Source organism: Canis lupus, chromosome 5, assembly GCF_048164855.1.
Source record: "Canis lupus baileyi chromosome 5, mCanLup2.hap1, whole genome shotgun sequence".
NCBI lineage: Eukaryota > Metazoa > Chordata > Mammalia > Carnivora > Canidae > Canis > Canis lupus.
In genome coordinates, this window is record NC_132842.1 from 78061546 (window position 1) to 78079051 (window position 17506).

At 58.6% G+C, this 17506-nt stretch overlaps 2 protein-coding genes across 7 annotated transcripts in view; one reads left to right on the forward strand and one right to left on the reverse strand.

Annotated features, from left to right (window-relative positions):
- The window catches only part of HSPG2 (heparan sulfate proteoglycan 2), a 99258-nt gene extending 92246 nt beyond the window's left edge, over positions 1-7012 (forward strand). For all 6 annotated transcript variants that reach the window (XM_072827931.1, XM_072827932.1, XM_072827933.1 and 3 more), the window contains 12 exons: positions 496-594; positions 922-1143; positions 1375-1619; positions 1903-2074; positions 2163-2285; positions 2376-2420; positions 4508-4583; positions 4675-4753; positions 4873-4943; positions 5125-5208; positions 5573-5676; positions 5777-7012. In XM_072827931.1, the coding sequence (XP_072684032.1) occupies positions 496-594; positions 922-1143; positions 1375-1619; positions 1903-2074; positions 2163-2285; positions 2376-2420; positions 4508-4583; positions 4675-4753; positions 4873-4943; positions 5125-5208; positions 5573-5676; positions 5777-5949 (1493 nt within the window). In that variant the 3' untranslated portion in view covers positions 5950-7012. The remainder of the gene's footprint in view (positions 1-495; positions 595-921; positions 1144-1374; positions 1620-1902; positions 2075-2162; positions 2286-2375; positions 2421-4507; positions 4584-4674; positions 4754-4872; positions 4944-5124; positions 5209-5572; positions 5677-5776) is intronic.
- A 149-nt stretch (positions 7013-7161) lies between these two features.
- LDLRAD2 (low density lipoprotein receptor class A domain containing 2) lies at positions 7162-15682 on the reverse strand. The gene is made up of 4 exons (XM_072827937.1): positions 15468-15682; positions 13279-13731; positions 9145-9276; positions 7162-7830 (listed from the first exon to the last, which is right to left on the reverse strand). Exons 1-4 carry the CDS (start codon positions 15535-15537, stop codon positions 7289-7291), a joined length of 1197 nt encoding a protein of 398 aa, XP_072684038.1. The 5' UTR covers positions 15538-15682; the 3' UTR covers positions 7162-7288.
- Positions 15683-17506: the final 1824 nt, after the last annotated feature.

Genomic DNA, 17506 nt, shown 5'->3' on the forward strand with positions numbered 1-17506 from the left:
ATGTCCACCCACAATCTCACTCGCCCAGGTTCTCACCACTCCTCCCAGATACTGACCTCCATCACTGCTACCCTAACACCCACTCTGCCCCCTAGCTCTGCCCCCCAAGTTCTCACCCCCATCACTGGTGCCCAGTTACTCATCCTACCCCCATCACTGCTCCCAGGCGCCGACCCCCGCCAGCCTCTTACTACCCCAGGTACCCACCACCTTCTCATCCCTCACCAAAGCACTCACCCCATGACCTGCATCCCAGGTACCCACCACCCCACACTGTTACCTGGCCACTCATGCACCTCCCTCCCATGCTGCCCCCTGCCCAGCCTCCTGGGTGCCCCCTACCCCTCCGCCATCCATTCCTCCTGCCCAGTCTCCCAATGTAGTCCTCCCAGGCTGGCCAAGGCCCCTGGGGTGCTATAGGTGGGGCTGTAGCATCAGGACCCCACCCTCTCCCGGGCCACCTCAATGTTCCTCTTACTGCCCTCTGTCCCCCAGAGGCCTGTGGGCCCGATGCCACCTGCGTGAACCGACCTGATGGCCGAGGCTACACTTGCCGCTGCCACCTGGGCCGCTCAGGGGTGAGGTGTGAGGAAGGTGAGTGGTGCCAGACCTGAGTCCCCAGGGAGCCCGGGAGTTGGGGGAAGCTGGACAGGGCACCCTGAGGCCACAAAGTCCCCTGTGAATGACAACACTTAGTCCAGACCCAGAGAGCCCCAAAGTCACCTGACCAAGCCTCTGCCCAGTCTGAATCCCTCCCATGAGAGTCCGTGAAGGCCCCCTCCTTCCTAGAGACACCTCCAGCCTGGTCTGCGGTGCCCAAGGGCAGGGGCTCCTGTGCAGCTGCAGCTGCTGGGCCTGAAGCGGGCCGGGCAGGGATGTCAGTACCCCCCCACTACCCCGGCTGAGCTGTGGCTGCTGCAGGTGTGACGGTGACCACCCCCTCCATGTCGGGCACCGGCTCCTACCTGGCACTGCCCGCCCTCACCAACACACACCACGAGCTGCGCCTGGACGTTGAGTTCAAGCCGCTGGCACCCGACGGCATCCTGCTGTTCAGCGGGGGGAAGAGTGGGCCCGTGGAGGACTTCGTGTCCCTGGCAATGGTCGGCGGCCACCTGGAGTTCCGCTACGAGTTAGGGTCAGGTGAGCACCAGACACCAAAAGCAGATGGGCTTTAGGTCCCCGTGCCCAAAGGAGGGCTCAGATCCACTGAAGTCCCCTGTTCATTCACGTCCCTTCTCTCCATGCATGACCTTAGGCAAGTCCCCTAGACCCCTCCCAGGTTCCTCCCGGAACACCATGTCCACTCAAGTCCCCGTATGGGGACCGGGGGGCCCTCCGCGCCTGTGCCATCCCTGCCCGGCATCCCCCCAGGGCTGGCTGTGCTGCGGAGCCCCGAGCCGCTGGCCCTGGGCCACTGGCACCGAGTGTCGGCGGAGCGTCTGAACAAGGACGGCAGCTTGCGCGTGAACGGCAGACGCCCGGTGCTGCGCTCCTCGCCCGGCAAGAGCCAGGGCCTCAACCTGCACACCCTCCTCTACCTCGGGGGCGTGGAGCCCTCCGTGCGGCTGCCCCCGGCCACCAACGTCAGCGCTCACTTCCACGGCTGTGTGGGCGAGGTGAGGAGCAGCCCCAGGACCGCAGGGGAGGGCGGGGTGCCAGATGCTTCCCTGCGGCCTCAGGTCCCTGCTCTGTGACTCGGGGATGAGGACGCCTCCTGGAGAGGACCGGCTGCACCCCTGGACCTCCCCGATGCCCGGGAGGCACGCAGCTCGGGTCCCTCCGTCACCTAGGCTGGGACGCCCCGTGACCGCTCACGCCCCAGCTCCGGTTCCCAGCCACCCTCCGCTGCGCCCTGCTCCCCGCTGGGCCAGGGCCCCTCAGCGCCCCCTGTGCCCACAGGTGTCTGTGAACGGGAAGCGGCTGGACCTCACCTACAGCTTCCTGGGCAGCCGGGGCGTCGGCCAGTGCTACACCAGCTCCCCGTGCGAGCGCCAGCCTTGCCAGAACGGCGCCACGTGCATGCCTGCCGGCGAGTACGAGTTCCAGTGCCTGTGTCTCGATGGCTTCAAAGGTGGGCGAGCCCAGCCGGCCCGGCGGGGGGCGTGGGGTGGTGGGCAGCCACTCCGGCCCACGCCCACTCACTGCGCCCTGGCCCACAGGAGACCTCTGTGAGCTCAAGGAGAACCCCTGCCAGCTCCGTGAGCCCTGCCTGCATGGGGGCACCTGCCAGGGCACCCGCTGCCTCTGTCCCCCCGGCTTCTCTGGCCTGCGCTGCCAACAAGGTAACCGTCCTGGCTTCCCCCCACCTGCCTCTGGGGGCCATCTGGGGTTGGCCATCCTGGCCCAGTGTCTGCAGCTGCCTTTCCTCACAGGCACAGTGGAGTCTGACTGGCATCTGGAAGGCAGTGGGGGCAATGGTACGTACTTCCTATGGCCACACTGGCTTCCGGTCTCGGCCCCTCTCCCAGGTACCCCTGTGAGCAAGACAAGGCCACGTGAGAGGCTCACTGGGCTCAGAGGGACAGAACAGAGCCCAGCCATACACAGCCCGGTCCCGCTGTGTACTTACAGGCCAGGTGACCCGGGGTGGGGTCCTGAGCCACTCTGACCTCAGTTTCCTCCTCTACATTCATGCTTGTCGACAAACTATTGGGTGCCCATCCTCACCCTGAAAACGGGAAATATAAGATGAATGAGGCAAGACCTTCATTCTCAAGGATTCCACAATCTGTTTAAGAGCAGTGATCATTTCTTAAAAATCAGTGCTTATTGAACATGTGCAGGCACTGGGCTGACGGCTCTGTAGGTATCTTCTTATTTCTCACTAATGTAATAGGAGAGGTAGTGGTAGGGTGGCTAAGAGCGCGGACTCCGGATTCAAATCCCCCCACCCACTAGCTGTGTGACCTTGGGTGAGTCACTTACCCTTCTGTGCCTCAGTTTCCTTGTGTGTAAGGTAAAGAGAAGAAACATCCTTTCCACAAGAGCTGGATAAAAATTTGTGTCACGGTACAATTATTTAATATACTTGGAATGCCTAGAACAATGGTCCACAGTGGGTACAGAATGTTAGCTTTTGTTAACATTATGTCTAAACCATAGGATTATTTTAAGAATTCGTTTTTTTTTTTTTTTTAAGATTTTATTTATTTATTCATGAGCAACACAGAGAGACAGAGACACAGGCAGAGGGAGAAGCCGGCTCTTCACAGGGAGCCTGATGTGGGACTCGATCCCAGGACCCTGGGATCGCAACCTGAGCTAAGGGCAGTCACTCAACCACTGAGCCACCCAGGTGCCCCTATGAGGATCCATTTAAATGAAAGCATGCTTGCAGCTGGCTGTAAAGCTCCCTGCACGTTGATTGGCACATAGTAGGCGCTTGGTAAATGTTAGCTGTTAGCATCATCTGGTGGAAGGTGGCCAAATGTCCCCTACCCTCGTAGGCCCGCAGGGACCAGTGCTGGCCTGCGGGATGGGCCTGAGCAGTTAGGGCTGAGGATGCTGGAGCCACACACAGTATGGACGTGGGGGCCAACAGGCCCGGGGTGTCATGCAGGCTTCCCACTTGTGGGCAGGCCGCTCACCACCAGCCCCCCACCCCCACCCCCACCCCAGCCTGTCTTCCCAACTGCAAGATGGAGGGAATACAAACGTTCTGAACTTTTCATGTGCCACGGACCTGGGTGACCAGCTCTCCCCGTTTGCTCAGGACTGAGGGGTTTCTCGGAATATGGACTTTCAGAGCTAACCCAGGACAGGACTCAGCAAAGAGGGATGATTGGTCACCCTATCTGGACCCTACTGACTATATAAAATAAAATACATAGGATTTTAGAGGAAACCAGTTATACTGAAATAAGGTTCTCAAAATATGTAAAATTTCCTGATTTGTAACATATGTAGTTCTGTATTAACGCAGTAAACGAGACCTCGTGGTGGCCCTAATAGCTACCACGATTTCGGCAAGCTCTGAAGTGTTGGTAACTACTGCGGCGTGATAAGGAAGTCTGTTAGTGGGACGCCTGGCTGGCTCAGCGGTTTAGCGCCTGCCTTCAGCCCAGGGAGTGGTCCTGGAGTCCTGGGATCAAGTCCCACATAGGGCTCCCTGCATGGAGCCTGCTTCTCTCTCTCTGCCTGTGTCTCTGCCTCTCCATGTGTGTCTCTCATGAATAAATAAAATCTTTAAAAAAAAAAAAAAAGGAAGTCTGTTAGTAATAAATCATAGGTCCTGCTACTGCTCCTTGGGTTTGCTGCCCACATGCCCTAATGAAAGGAACTGCTACACCTCATGAGAAGTGAGTGAAGGTAGAGCTACAGTGTCTCCCCACCCAAGTTCACAGGCCCCTGAATTGTGTCCATAGCCCTCTGTGGTCTCCAGAGACTGCAGGCTCAGGGCCCCCATAGTAGCACACGTTGGGGTGGAGGTGGGGGTCCAGAGCCCGTGCAGTGGCCGCTCCATGAAGGCGAGCAGGTGCCTCACCATCCCCACATTGTCCCACAGATGCCCCTGGGCAGTACGGAGCCTATTTCCACGACGATGGCTTCCTAGCTCTCCCAGGCCGCATCTTCTCCAGGAGGTGAGATGGGTGTTGGGGGAGCCTGTGGATCCAGGGAGGGCAGCAGGAATCTGCAGCTTCTTCCCCCTCACCTGCCCCCTCCACTCCCCAGTGTGCCTGAGGTGCCGGAGACCATCGAGCTGGAGGTTCGGACCAGCACGGCCAACGGCCTCCTGCTCTGGCAGGGCGTGGTGAGTGTGGGCGTCTGGCCCGGTCTTAGGGTTCCTGGTGGCCAGGGCTGTGAGGCCACAGCGGCTGGGGCCTTGGCTCCCAGACCAGGAACCCCAGCGACCCTGTGCTTCCCTGGCAGGACATGGGCGAGGCCGGCCGTGGCAAGGACTTCATCAGTCTTGGGCTTCAGGACGGGCACCTGGTCTTCAGGTGGGTCTGGGCACCTGGCCCTTCCTCCCCCCATCCCTGGCCCTTCTCACCCCTTCAGTGGCCTCCCCTCTGCTCGGTGCCGCGGCTCCTCCCGAAAGAAGCTGCAGCCCCCGGCACCCCAGCCCCACACACCACCACCGTCTGCCCCAGCTCACACTGTCTTGGGCCTGCATGTCTGCAGCTACCAGCTGGGCAGTGGGGAGGCCCGCCTTGTCTCTGAGGACCCCATTGACGATGGCGAGTGGCATCGGGTGACTGCGCTGCGGTAAGGGAGTCCACCCGGGCCCTAGGGCGGGGGGCACAGAGTTCTGGGGTGGGACAGATCGCCGCCCACCACATGCAGGGAGGCAGGCTTTGAGCTCTGGAGACAGAACTTGAACCACGGTGGGCGGAGAGCCCACCTGCCGGAATGCAGACTTCCAGTGGGGGGACAAAATGCCATGGGGGGGGCCGGCAAGCACCCGAGTGGGATGATGGATGAGAGCTGGGAAGCTACACCGGGCCACATCGCATCCAGTGGGGGAAGGAAAGGGCTCGGAGCAGGACCAGGCTTTCCTAGCTGGCATATCTGAGGCAAAGGGAGGGGACTCAGGATTGGTGGTGAGGGGTCCGCCCCCGTCCCATCACAGAGAGGGCCGGAGAGGCTCCATCCAGGTGGACGGCGAGGAGCTGGTCAGCGGCCAGTCCCCAGGCCCTAACGTGGCAGTCAACACCAAGGGCCGCGTCTACATCGGTAAGTCCCGGCTCGGTGCTGGCCTAGGGCACCATCCTCTGGGCAAGGGAGGGAGGGGGGCTAGAGCATGCCCCTTCCTCACGCCCTGGGCTCCCTGCAGGCGGAGCTCCCGACGTGACCACGCTGACCGGGGGCAGGTTCTCCTCGGGCATCACGGGCTGTATCAAGAATCTGGTGCTGCACTCCGCCCGGCCCGGCGCCCCGCCCCCGCAGCCGCTGGACCTGCAGCACGGCGCCCAGGCGGGAGCCAACACTCGCCCCTGCCCCTCGTAGGCAGCCGCCTGCCCCAGACGGACTCCCGGGCAGTGTCCCAGCCCCACAGCGTCGACTATATTATTATTATTAATATTATTATGAATATTTTGTAAGAAACTGAGGCAATGCCACGCTTTGCTGCTACTGCCCTGGGCTGGACTGGAGGGTGGGCACGCCACCCCCCATACACAAACGCACCTGGGCAAAGCCGCAGGCTGGTAGGTAAGGCAGGTTGGATGGGAGCCGGTGCCTCAGAGGGCCGCCAGGACTTGGGGTCAGACACGGTGGTTGAGTGGGCTCAGAACTGTCACCACCAGTAGAGAGCCCCCCCTTCCCCTAGAGCTGGGCTGTCCGGGTCAGCAGCCCTCGGGCAGCCCTCAATCCTACGAGAGCCAACTGCGGCCTGTAGCCTGGTGCCTCACCAGCTACCTGGAGCAAGGAGCATGGCCTTTACCACCCTCCTCCGGGTGGGGAAAGCTCTTTAGTGCCAACTGTGGAACAAAAGGCAGCTCACCCCTGGGCGGGCAACCACACCCCCGCCAGCCCACGTCCCAGCCCTTGTCACCCCTGCCCAGCCAGCTGGGCCACCTGCCCCTGGCAGCCTCCCCCTCCCACCGAGCCCTCCTGGCCTGCATCCCCCCCACCCCCGCCCCCACCCGACACCTAGCCCAGGGCCCCCCCGGCCTCAGGGCTGCCAGGGAAACTCCACCCCAACTCTTACCAGGAGCTGCTACAGGCAGAGCCCAGCACTGAGAGGGTCTCCCCGCCCACACCAGCCCATAGCCCCCCCACTGATCTGGAAGTGAAGGCCCAGGGGACATGGGGGGAGGAGGGCATTGGTGGTTGACAAGAGTTAGTGCCTTGGGTGGGGGATGCCAGGACTCATGACTGGGAGGGACAGGAAGGGGACATGACAGCCCTGCCCCATCTGTGGGAGCCTGAGGGCCCAACTGGGGGCACGTACCCTCCCCACCAGCAGCCCACAGATGTGGGGCCAGGATGCCTGGCCTCTGTGTCCTAGAAGGGACCCTCCTGTGGTCTTTGTCTTGATCTTTCTTAATAAACGGTGCTATCCCCGCCAGAGCGTGTCCTGCGCCTTCGACGGGGGCTTGACTCGGTGGAACCTGCGGCTGGGCTGGGGTGGGGCAGCGCAGGGCAGGTGAGCTCTGGGAGCCAAGCAAGGCCCCTGCTCCCCACCCTTGACGGATCCAGCAAGGCTACAAGGCCGGTTAGCTCCCATGTATTTCACAACAACCAGGAGGCAGGAATCTTCCCATTTTCCAGAGGAGCAGACCAAGTCTGAGGGTTACGTGACCTGTCCAAGGTCAGACGGCCCTCCTGGGGCTGAGGCACAACCCTATGTCCATCGGACCCCAGAGCCCAGTCTTTTTCTGAAGCCACAGCCTCTAGGGACGTCCTCCCTGGCCCTGGAAGGCCGGGCCACTGGGCTGCAGCCCCCCAGGAGCCACCTGGCCAAGACACGGACAGATGCTGCAGTGGGGGCAGAGGCCACGGGCGCCAGCCTGCCGGGCCAGCCGGCTGGAGGCACAGCAGCACCAGAGGAGGCCCAGGAGGAGGCCCGCAGAGGCCAGGACCAGCGAGGAGACCAGCGCCGCGGCCCGGAGCCGGGGACCTGCAGAAGGAAAGGGAGAGTGGTGCCCGGGTGGCTCAGCGGTTGAGCGTCTGCCTGGTGGGAGGAGTGGGAGCAGGTGGGAAGCAAAAGACATCTACCTCCCGGAGGGGCTGCGGCATCCTGCTGTTCGGGGGCCCGGCCTGCAAGGGGGCTCCTCCCGGCGGCCACCTGGAGGGGACCTGCAGACCCGAGAGCCGGGGAGAGCGTCAGGGGCCTGGGCGGAGGGCCGTCTGTACTCCCTGCCTGGCTGGGCGCCAGCGAGGGACCTGCAGCGGGAAATAAGAGAGTAACACTTGGAACTTTCCAGGGCTTGACTTGGGCTCAGTAAAGCCTCCCTAAACCCATCTGGGCTTGTTACTCTCAGTGCTCACTTCGGCAGCACATATACTAAAATTGGGCTTGTTACTCTCAGAATTTCCATCTTACTCATAAGGGAAGTGAGGCAGAGAGGTTAAGTCCCCTGCCCAGGTCGCAGGGCAGGAAGTCCTAGGGAAGGACACGAGCTCACGCGGCCCAGCTCCGGCGCCTGCGGTTTGCCAGTGGAGCGTCTCCCCAAGAAGGAGGATGTGTCTGGGCGCCTGGGTGGCTCCGTGCTTGAGCATCTGCCTTCAGCTCAGGGAGTGATCCCGGGGTCCTGGGATCGAGTCCCACGTCGGACTCCCTGCATGGAGCCCGCTTCTCCCTCTGCCTGTGTCTCTGCCTCTCTCTCTCTCTATGTCTCTCATGAATAAATAAATAAATAAATATCTAAAAAAAAAAAAAAAAAAAAAAAAAAAAGACGAGTCCAGCTGGCAATGCAGTAGGAAGGAGACCACGGAGGGAACTGGTGCGGTGAAGGCTGGAGGAAAGGAGGGTATGGCAACGGGGCCTCAGGCACGAAGCACAGAGTGCCAGGGAGATAATGAGGAACCTGCAAAGGAGACTGAGAATGGCTTAGGAGGCAAGTGTGTGGGGTCCCAGGAAGCTGGACTGCACCCTTCAGCCAGGTGGGTTTTTGCAGTGAACAGTCTGTTCAACAGTACATGGCAGCCCTGTTTGCAGGATGCGGCTTCTTAGATTCCCAGGAAGGATCTTTTGGGGCCCCTGTCCACAGAGGTCATTCCTGGTCATGCTCCTCCCGGACTCTATGACCTTGGGCAAGTCATTTCGCCTCCCTAGGCCTCGGTTTCCCCATACGTAAAATGTGGGAGTCAGACTGGATGAATGATTTCCAAAGTAAGACTCGAAGGTCCCCACCCCTGGGGACATCAGCAGTCAGCTAGGGCCTGGGCCTCCACGTCCAGTTAGATGGAGCATCTCTCCTTGGGAGGTCTTGGTCCTCTGTGCAAAATGCCCCTTAGGAAGAGCTCCCACCACTAGCATACCATTTGGCCACAGCTGGATTAGATCCTCTCCAGCATCATTCTGGTTCTAACCGGCTCTGATCCTCAGTCCAGCCTCCACAGATTCCCCACTACCCGCTTCATCTTATTCTCCCCTGCCTATTTCTGTACCCCAGCTCCACCTCTGGGCTCCCCACTGAGGCCCTGCCCCTCCTCACTGCTCAGGAGGCCCCCCCCCGGGCCACACCCATCACTGACCTCTGCAGTTGGCTGGTGGCCAGGAAGCCTGGTCACTACCGTCGCCACAGTTGTCCACGCCCCAGCGATCGCACACCAGGCTCGGGGGGATGCACCTGCCGTTCTGACAGCGGAAGTAGGCACCACAGGATCCTGGGGCCAAGAGGGGACGCACGAGATGAGGACCCTGAGTCTGTCTGTGACACAGAGGGATGTGCAGCCCTAGGGGGAGGGAACGTGGGAGCTTCGAGCAGCAGGGCTGCTTCCACGTGTATGGATGGAAGCATGGGTGGGTGTGTCACGGTGGACAGGTGCATGGTCACCAGATGATGCTGATGGCTGACATTTATGGAGTTCCTCTTCTGTGCTGGGCACGGCCCTAAGCACTTGGCTCACACCCCATCTCCTTAAGTTCTCACAAGAATCCTATGGGAGGGACACCTGGGTGGCTCAGCAGTTGAGCACCTGCCTTCGGCTCAGGGTGTGATCCCGGAGACCCAGGATCAAGTCCCGCATCGGGCTCCCTGCATGGAGCCTGCTTCTCTCTCTGCCTGTGTCTCTGCCTCTCTCCCTGTGTCTCATGAATAAATAAATAAGATCTTAAAAAAAAAAACAAACTACAGGAGAGCTCAGGTCTCTTGCCAAGGCGACACAGCCTGTACCTAAGTAGCAGAGTGGAATTCAGTCCCCTGCTCATGAACCCTGTGGTGCACAGTGGGTGTGAGGGTGTCTGCTGTGTCCCAGCGAGCCTGGCCGCTCCCAGCAACTCCTCGCTCGGGGCCTGGCCCTGCCATCAGCTCTGCCCGGCATCCCCTCCCAGCAGTAAGTGCATGGCTCTCTCCCTTCGGGTCCGCACTCATTACCTTACAGGAGGCCCCTAAGCTCCACGTGAGAACGGCACGCCAGTGTCCCCAGCGCTCCAGCCCTCCTTGTCCTGGTTTGCGTCCCTCGGCAGCACTCCTCACCCCGGCAGAACGTGGATTCACTCAATTATCTGCTTTCGGCATGGAATTAGAACGCCCCATCTCTGGCCACAGAAATGGACACATGACCTACATGACCAATCAGATTTGGCCCTGGGACTTTTGCTAGAACCGTAAGAAAAGATGCTAGCTAGCTATCTTGTCAAGGTGAGAGCTGTAAGGGGGACCGTGGTCTTGGAGCTGCAGGGTCACCTTACTGCCAGGTGGAAAAAGAAGCTGCCTGAGATGGAAGCCAAACAGACTCCCACAGTGCAAAGACAGAGATCAAAGAGAGAGCCCAGGTGCCCTTACTCGAACTGCTGGATCCAGCTGTATCTGAACCAACAATTTGATATCCTGTTCCAGGGGTTCCTCCCCATTCTCCTTTGGCTAAACCAACCAGAGTTGGGTTTCTTTTGTCTACAAATGAAAATGAATAATACATAGCAGGTATGTAAGCTTAAGAGTGAATATGAGAGAAAACACAAACAGTAGTGTGGTTGTGTATGGGGAGTCACATGTGTGTGTCCATGTAAGAGGGTGTGCATGCAGCAGGCAGGCTGTGCCTGCAGGTGTGAGTGGCAGGGACTGTGTGTGTGGCCGGAGGATATGAAATGGACCCTTCTTCATTTAGATGACAAATCTGATCTAAGGAAGCCAGAGCTGTGACAGGGCTTTGCCACTGCCACCTTCTTGTGGGAGTCCAATCCTGCTAAGCACAGAGTGGCCATAGCACCCCGGCTCCCTGGCCGATAGCTACCTCTTGCAAGCAGGCAAGGCCACAGGGAGAAAGGGAGGGAAAGAGAGAAAGAGGGAGAGAGGGCGGGGTTCATTCTCAATCCACCAGTAAGAACTGTTTGCAAAACATAATAGGTCCCTGGGCACCCTACTGCCAACAGGAGCCAGAAAGGAGACCCCGGCACCACTGGTCTTGGCCCTAAGGATTTATGGTTCCTCCCAGAGCTAGAGACTAATGGTAAAGAGAGAGAGAGAGAGAAAATCTAAAATCCAGAATTCAGGCAGCCCGGGTGGCTCAGCGGTTTAGTGCCGTCTTCAGCCCAGGGCATGATCCTGGAGACCCGGGATCGAGTCCCACATCGGGCTCCCTGCATGGAGCCTGCTTCTCCCTCTGCCTGTGTCTCTCATAAATAAAAAATAAAATCTTTTAAAAAAATAAAAATAAAATCCAGAATTCAGGGCACCTGGATGGCTGAGTCAGTAAGTGCTGGACTGCTGATTTCGGCTCAGGTCATGATCTCAGGGCCGTGAGATGCAGCCTCACAACGGGCTGCATGCTGGGCCTGGAGCCTGCTAAGGATTCCCTCTCTGCCCCTGCTTCCCGCCCCTGCTCTTTCTTGCTCACGCGCACTCGCTAAAAATTGAATAATTAAATAACATCCAAAATTCAGACCAGGCGCCAGGCCCGGGAAGGAGAAAGGTGAGCCTGGTCCGAAGAGACCATGGGGCGCCTGGGGGCGCTCCCCGACCGGCTCAGTGCTGAAGGGCTGCCCAGGGCCCGCAGGCGGGGGGCATGGGGAGCCCATGGGTGCTCGGACGGCCCTGCTCTGGGCTCTGGGCGCTCGCAGTCCTGGCTGTTTTGCCAGAGTTGGCGGTAAAGCTTCTCTGCGCGTTTGGAGTCCTCTGAGTCTCGGCAGCCGCCTGCTCGCCTTCCCCGGACACGGCGCCTGCTGCGACACAGGCTGAGCCTCCGCTCGCCGGGCGCCTGCGGGAGCTAAAGCCTTAAACCCATTTGGGCAAGAGGACGTGCTCCGGCCGCTAAGGCCCCGCTGCTCCAGAGAGCAGGCGGCCTGGGCACCTCCCCTCCCCTCCCCTCCCCGAGCCTGGGTCTCACCCACAAATAGAGGACGAGAAGACACGCACGGCGTGGCCCTGAGGAACAGACAGCATCCAAAGAGCAAGGGCACACTTGCTAAATGATGATTAATCACCCTCTGTTTCCTTAACGTGCTTGGGGGGGGGGTGCGTGGCTTACAGCCACTCGCCCCCCGCAATCACCTGCGGGGCCGAGCCAGGACAGAAGAGCCCGGTGTGAACCTGAGACTGGGTAAGTTGTATCTAAGTGTGCAAAGGGGTGCTGTGTGTATGAGGTGTGTAATGCAAACTGTGAGTGCAGTCTGTGAGGTATGCGGGTTGTGTTGCACTGCGTGAGGCACATGGGCATGTGTGTTGTGTAAATGAGTGCAATGTTGTGGCTTCTATGTACATACAGAATGTGTGTGAATGTGGGTGTCGGGGTATGGGTGTGCGAGTGTAGGGTCACGTGAATGAGTGTGAAGGGTGTGTGGCGTATGTGCAGTGTGTAGGGGTGTGGAGGTGTGAGGTTTGTGAACGTGGGGTCATGTGAATGGGTGTGCACGGTGTGAGAGTGTGTGTGTTGGGTGTCAGGTGTGGAAGTGGGAGTATGTGTGTCAACGAGGGTGCGCAGGCTGTGAGGGCTGTGTACAGTGTGAGCGTTGGGTGTGCAGTGTGTGGGATTGTGTGAAACGGTGCAGGACGTGTGAGTGTGTGAGTGTGGGCATTGGGTGTCAGGTGTGCAAGTGTGGAGTTGTGTGAATAAGTGCAGGTTGTGCGCAGCATATGAGCGTGAGGTGGTGTGAACGAGTGTGCCGCATAGGTGGGGTAGGTGTAGTACGAGAGGTGCTGTGGCGTGAGTGCATGGTGAGTGTGTGCGATGGTGTGAATGAGCGTGCAGGGTGAATGTGCATGGTGGTGTGAATGAGCGTGCGGGGTGAGTGTGCATGGTGGTGAATGAGCGTGGGGGGTGAGTGTGCGCGGTGGTGAACGAGAGTGCAGGGTGAGTGTGCACGGTGGTGTGAATGAGCGTGCGGGGTGAGTGTGCGCGGTGTTGTGAATGAGCGTGCAGGGTGAGTGTGCGCGGTGGTGAACGAGCGTGCAGGGTGAGTGTGCGCGGTGGTGAATGAGCGTGCAGGGTGTGTGCACGGTGGTGTGAATGAGCGTGCGGGGTGAGCGTGAGCGCGGGCGTCAGGCGCTGGTGGGGGCTGGCACGCTCGCGGCCCGTCAGTCGGACGCACGGACGCACGGGCTGGGCTCGGGGTTCTGGAACCTTCGCTGCCAGGAGCGCGCTCGTGGGGGGTCCCTCCGCCCCCCCCCCGCCCTCCCCGGCCCCTGCCCCCGCCCCCAGCTCCCCCCGCCCCGCCCCGCCCGCACCCACCCAGCCGGAAGGAGGTGGCCTCGCCCACGAAGGCCACGCGGGGCTGGCGGCCCCGGGTGCGCAGGCGGAGGCCCAGGACGGGCCCGGAGGACGCGACGGCGGCGGGGATGCTGCGGCCGCACACCCGGGCGCCCAGGGGCCGCGGCGCCCCCGGCGGGCCCTCGTAGAACTGCACGTACGAGCCGGGGGCGCAGGGGTCGGCGGGCGCGGCGGAGGCGGCGGGGGCGGCGGGGTTGGCGGGGGGCGCCGGGGACCCCGGGGCCGCCGCGGCCAAGCTGTACACCAGGAAGAAGCGGAACTGGAAGCGGATCCTGTCGCCGGCGGCCGCCGCCCGCATCCAGAGCGCGCAGTCGGCGTCCCGGGCCACGAAGTAGGAGGAGCGCGAGGCGGCGTGCGAGCGCAGCAGCAGCCCGGCCCCCTGCCACGTCCGCCCGCACCGGGCCGCCAGGTCGGCTGCGGGGGAGAGACCGGCCCTGGAACCGCGCCGCCGGCGCCCGGCCCTGCGCGCCCCACTCTCCCGCCGCGGGCCTCAGTTTCCCCGTCGGCAAAATGGGACGCTCGCGCCATCTCGGGACTTTGGGGGGAGGGGGGAGTGATTTAAGTCAGGCCCCCAGCCTCTTCGTGAAAGACCCCCGGACGTGTTTCAGAATCTTCCAGATTTTAGAAAGGTAACGTGGTGTGTGTGCAGGAGATTATGTTTGCAGCCCTTGGTGATCAAGCCCATTTTCTAGAGCGAGTCTAATAGGGACATAACCCCGAGCAGGACAAATACAGACAAGAAACAGCCTCCTTCAGCTCACGTCAGGTGCTGCCAGTAAATTAGTTAAGAAGGACTTCTGGTCTTCCAGAGCTTTTCATATTCTGGAACTGGAGGACTGTGGGCAGGTAAGGGTTCGGTGCTTAGGCCGGTGCGTGGCGTTTCATGAGTGGCACAGAAATGTGAGCTGTTGCTAGCATCTTGTTGGAGGAGAGGGTGGACGGAACTGGGCACCTGCCCACCCCAGGCCTTTCCCTATTGCGCCTATAAAAACCCTAATATCTCTCAGCTGTGGGAGAGCAGCGTACCAGCCCTCCTGGTACCGGGAGTGCCTAAACTAAGCTCTGTCATCCTAATTCTGTTTGTAGGGCTTGTTGGAATGCCACCTGATTCTGGGCAATGAGACTGAAGAGGTTTACTGAAGGGAAGGTTTCCGTCTCTGAATAAAAAAAGGAAAAGAGGAAAAAAGAAAGAAACGAGAGAGCTATGTGAGGAGGAGGCTCCTTCTTCCTGCTTTCAAAAGTGGTGACTGAGGATGTGATGGCCAGCGCCGTAGCAGCCGTCTTGCATGGGTGAGGTCATGAGATTCATGGAGAAGTACTGATATGGTTGAGCTGCTAAATTAACCATTTCTGGAATCCTCTATGGCCACTCTTAAGTGAAATAATGTCCCTCATGGGTTAAGCCTCATTACTTTGGTGTCTGTAACTTACATCCCAAAACATCCTCACACTACAGAGTTGTTGTGAGGATTGAATGAGTTAATGTGTAAATAATCCAAGTAGCTCTAATTTCTGTAAGGATGGAGAAGAGGAGGTGGCTTTTCTGGTACATAGTAGGGGCACCTGTGGGTCTTGAGGACCAGCCAGGATGTGGGTCTTTGGGGAAGAAATCCACCATCAGGGCCTAGGACGTGGAGGCATTTTCTCAAATCTGCGCAGACCTACTAAAGCCAGGGGCTGCCCTGGACGCCCACGGGGGTGGAGGGAGGTTTGGAGAGTGAGTGAATTGAGCGCTTTCTATGTGCCAGGTGCAGAAGGACTTGCACGCTTATCTCATATGCACAATAATAATAGTCCCTTAAGGGGTGAGGTCCCTTATTCCCACTTTGCTGCTGAGGAAACAGACTCCAAGAGTTGAGGCGGTGATGTCAAGAGTGGAAACGTAGGAAGAGGTGGTGAGAGTGTGAGCCCAGACTGTCTGACCCCAACACCCACGGTGTTGTCCATTGCCACACACACACACGCACACGCACACACTCTGGACTTGGGGGCACCAAGCAAGACCAGGCACAGGGCTTCCCAGCCTCCTCAAGTCAAGGGGGTCCCAGCCCATCATGGAGAAACGGTCTCTAAGGGTGGTAGGATCGAATCTCCTGCCTGCCCCAGCCAAGCCCCCGCCAAGCCCCCGCCAAGCCCCCCCCCATGCTCACCTGTCTCCAGAGCAGATGCAGCCAAGGCAGCCGCCCCCAGCAGAAGCAGCTGCAGAGGACAGGCCTCCATAGCCCCGCTGTGCCCAGCAGTGGCGCAGACCTGCAGAATCCTCAGTTTGGATGTCCCTGGGGAGACCAGGGTGTGGGGACCCAGCAGACGGGCTGGCAGGACACAAGGAGCAAGAGGAGGTGAGTCCACCAGCCCTCTGGCCTCCTTATAGTGGTCTTTATGCTCCAGATCCTTCTTCAGATTAGGATTGTGTCTAGGGTTGCCATGGAGATTGGGGGCTGAGGCTGGAGCCTGGGGAACGAAGGCAGTGAAAATGTCCACTCATCCCCTGCCAGACGGGAACCAGGAAACTCAGATCCGGTTAACCCACAAGGCTTCTGGGAGGGGGACCCACAGCCTCAGAGAACTGCTGTTCTCTGGGTAAGCTGACAGCTTAGCGCTGAGCTTGAAGGAGGCCCAGGACAATCACAGGGCGGTTCTCAGGGCCCCAGAGAGGCAGCAAGTGGTAAGGAGCACTGGACCAGGAGTCCCTACCTCAGGGCCTTTTCACTCACAGTTCTGTCCACCTGGAGTGCTCTTCTCCCATAGCATTGCATGACTGGCTTCTTCAGGTCATTTGGGTTTTGGCTCACATGTCCCCTCCTCAGATCCCACTCCCTAGCCCACCTCTCAGTCTGAATCGGTGCCATCACCCCTTGTCGCTCAGTCCCATCTTCCCCAATTTATTCTCTCGGCACTCACTCCAGTTACTTGGCTTACTTCTTTCTTGGGTATATGATCCATTGGCCCCACTAAAATTGTGATCCACAACGGTCTTGTTGATCTCTGGAGCCCCGGGTCATAGCACAGTGCCCGGCACAGAGCAGGCATCCAGAAAATAAGAAAAATGTGTAGTATTGAGCACATGACCTCTCATCTGCTGGGTTTAACTTCTCTGTGTATAAAAGAAAGGGCTTGGCCCATTTCAGGTTTTTCCAAAATTTGTTATTAGACCAATGTTTGTCATGGGGTGCCTGGTTGGCTCAGTCGGTGAAGGATGCGACTCTTGATCTCAGGGTTGTGAGTTCAAGCTCTACGTTGGACATAATTTTAAAAAGAATTTAAAAATTAAAAAACCAAAGGAAGGATGTAATTTCCTTTTTCAAATATCACTAACCTCTGTTGTAGACATTGGAGATATTTCAGGAAACAAACAAAAACTCTACTCTTAGGGAACTTATATTCCAATGGAGGATAAATGAGCGAAGGTGTGGTGTATTAAATAGTGATAAATATTAAGAAGGAAAAACATAAAGCAAGGTGGGGAGATGTGAAATGTCAGATGTTGAAGTTTTGATAGGATATCTTAGGACTCGTGGAGAAGGTTCTTTTGAGTGAAGATCTGAAGGTCGAGGGAGCCAGCCATGTAGTTATTTGAAGGAAGAACATGCTAGGCAGGAGGAAAAACAAGTGCAAAGGCCCTGAGGCAGGAGCATGCCCGATACAGGCAACAACAGCATGGAGTGAATGCAGTGATGGGGAGAGTGACAGGAGATGAGTTAGATCAATAAGTCATCATTGTCAGGACTTTGGCTTTTTTTTTAAGATTTTATTTATTTATTCATGAGAGACACAGAGAGAGGCAGAGACATAGGCAGAGGGAGGAGAAGCAGGCTCCATGCAGGGACCCTGATGTGGGACTTGATCCCGGGACTCCAAGATCACGTCCCGAGCCTAAGACAAACGTTCAACCGCTGAGCCACCCAGACGTCCCAGGACTTTGGCTTTTTCTCCAAATGAGACAAGAACCACTGAGCAGAACCAAATACTAGAGGACCAGATAGGAGGCCATTTTTAATAAGTCTACAAATGATGGTAGCCTGAAGCAGGATGGCAAGAGGTGGTCAGATTCTGGATATATTTTGAAGGTGCAGCCAATTGGATTTGCTGACAGGTTGGACTTCTGTGTGAAGGAAAGATGAGTCAGGGATGGCACCGTGGGCTTCAGCCTGGCATCTGGTATAATGGCGTTGCCATAACTGGGATGGGG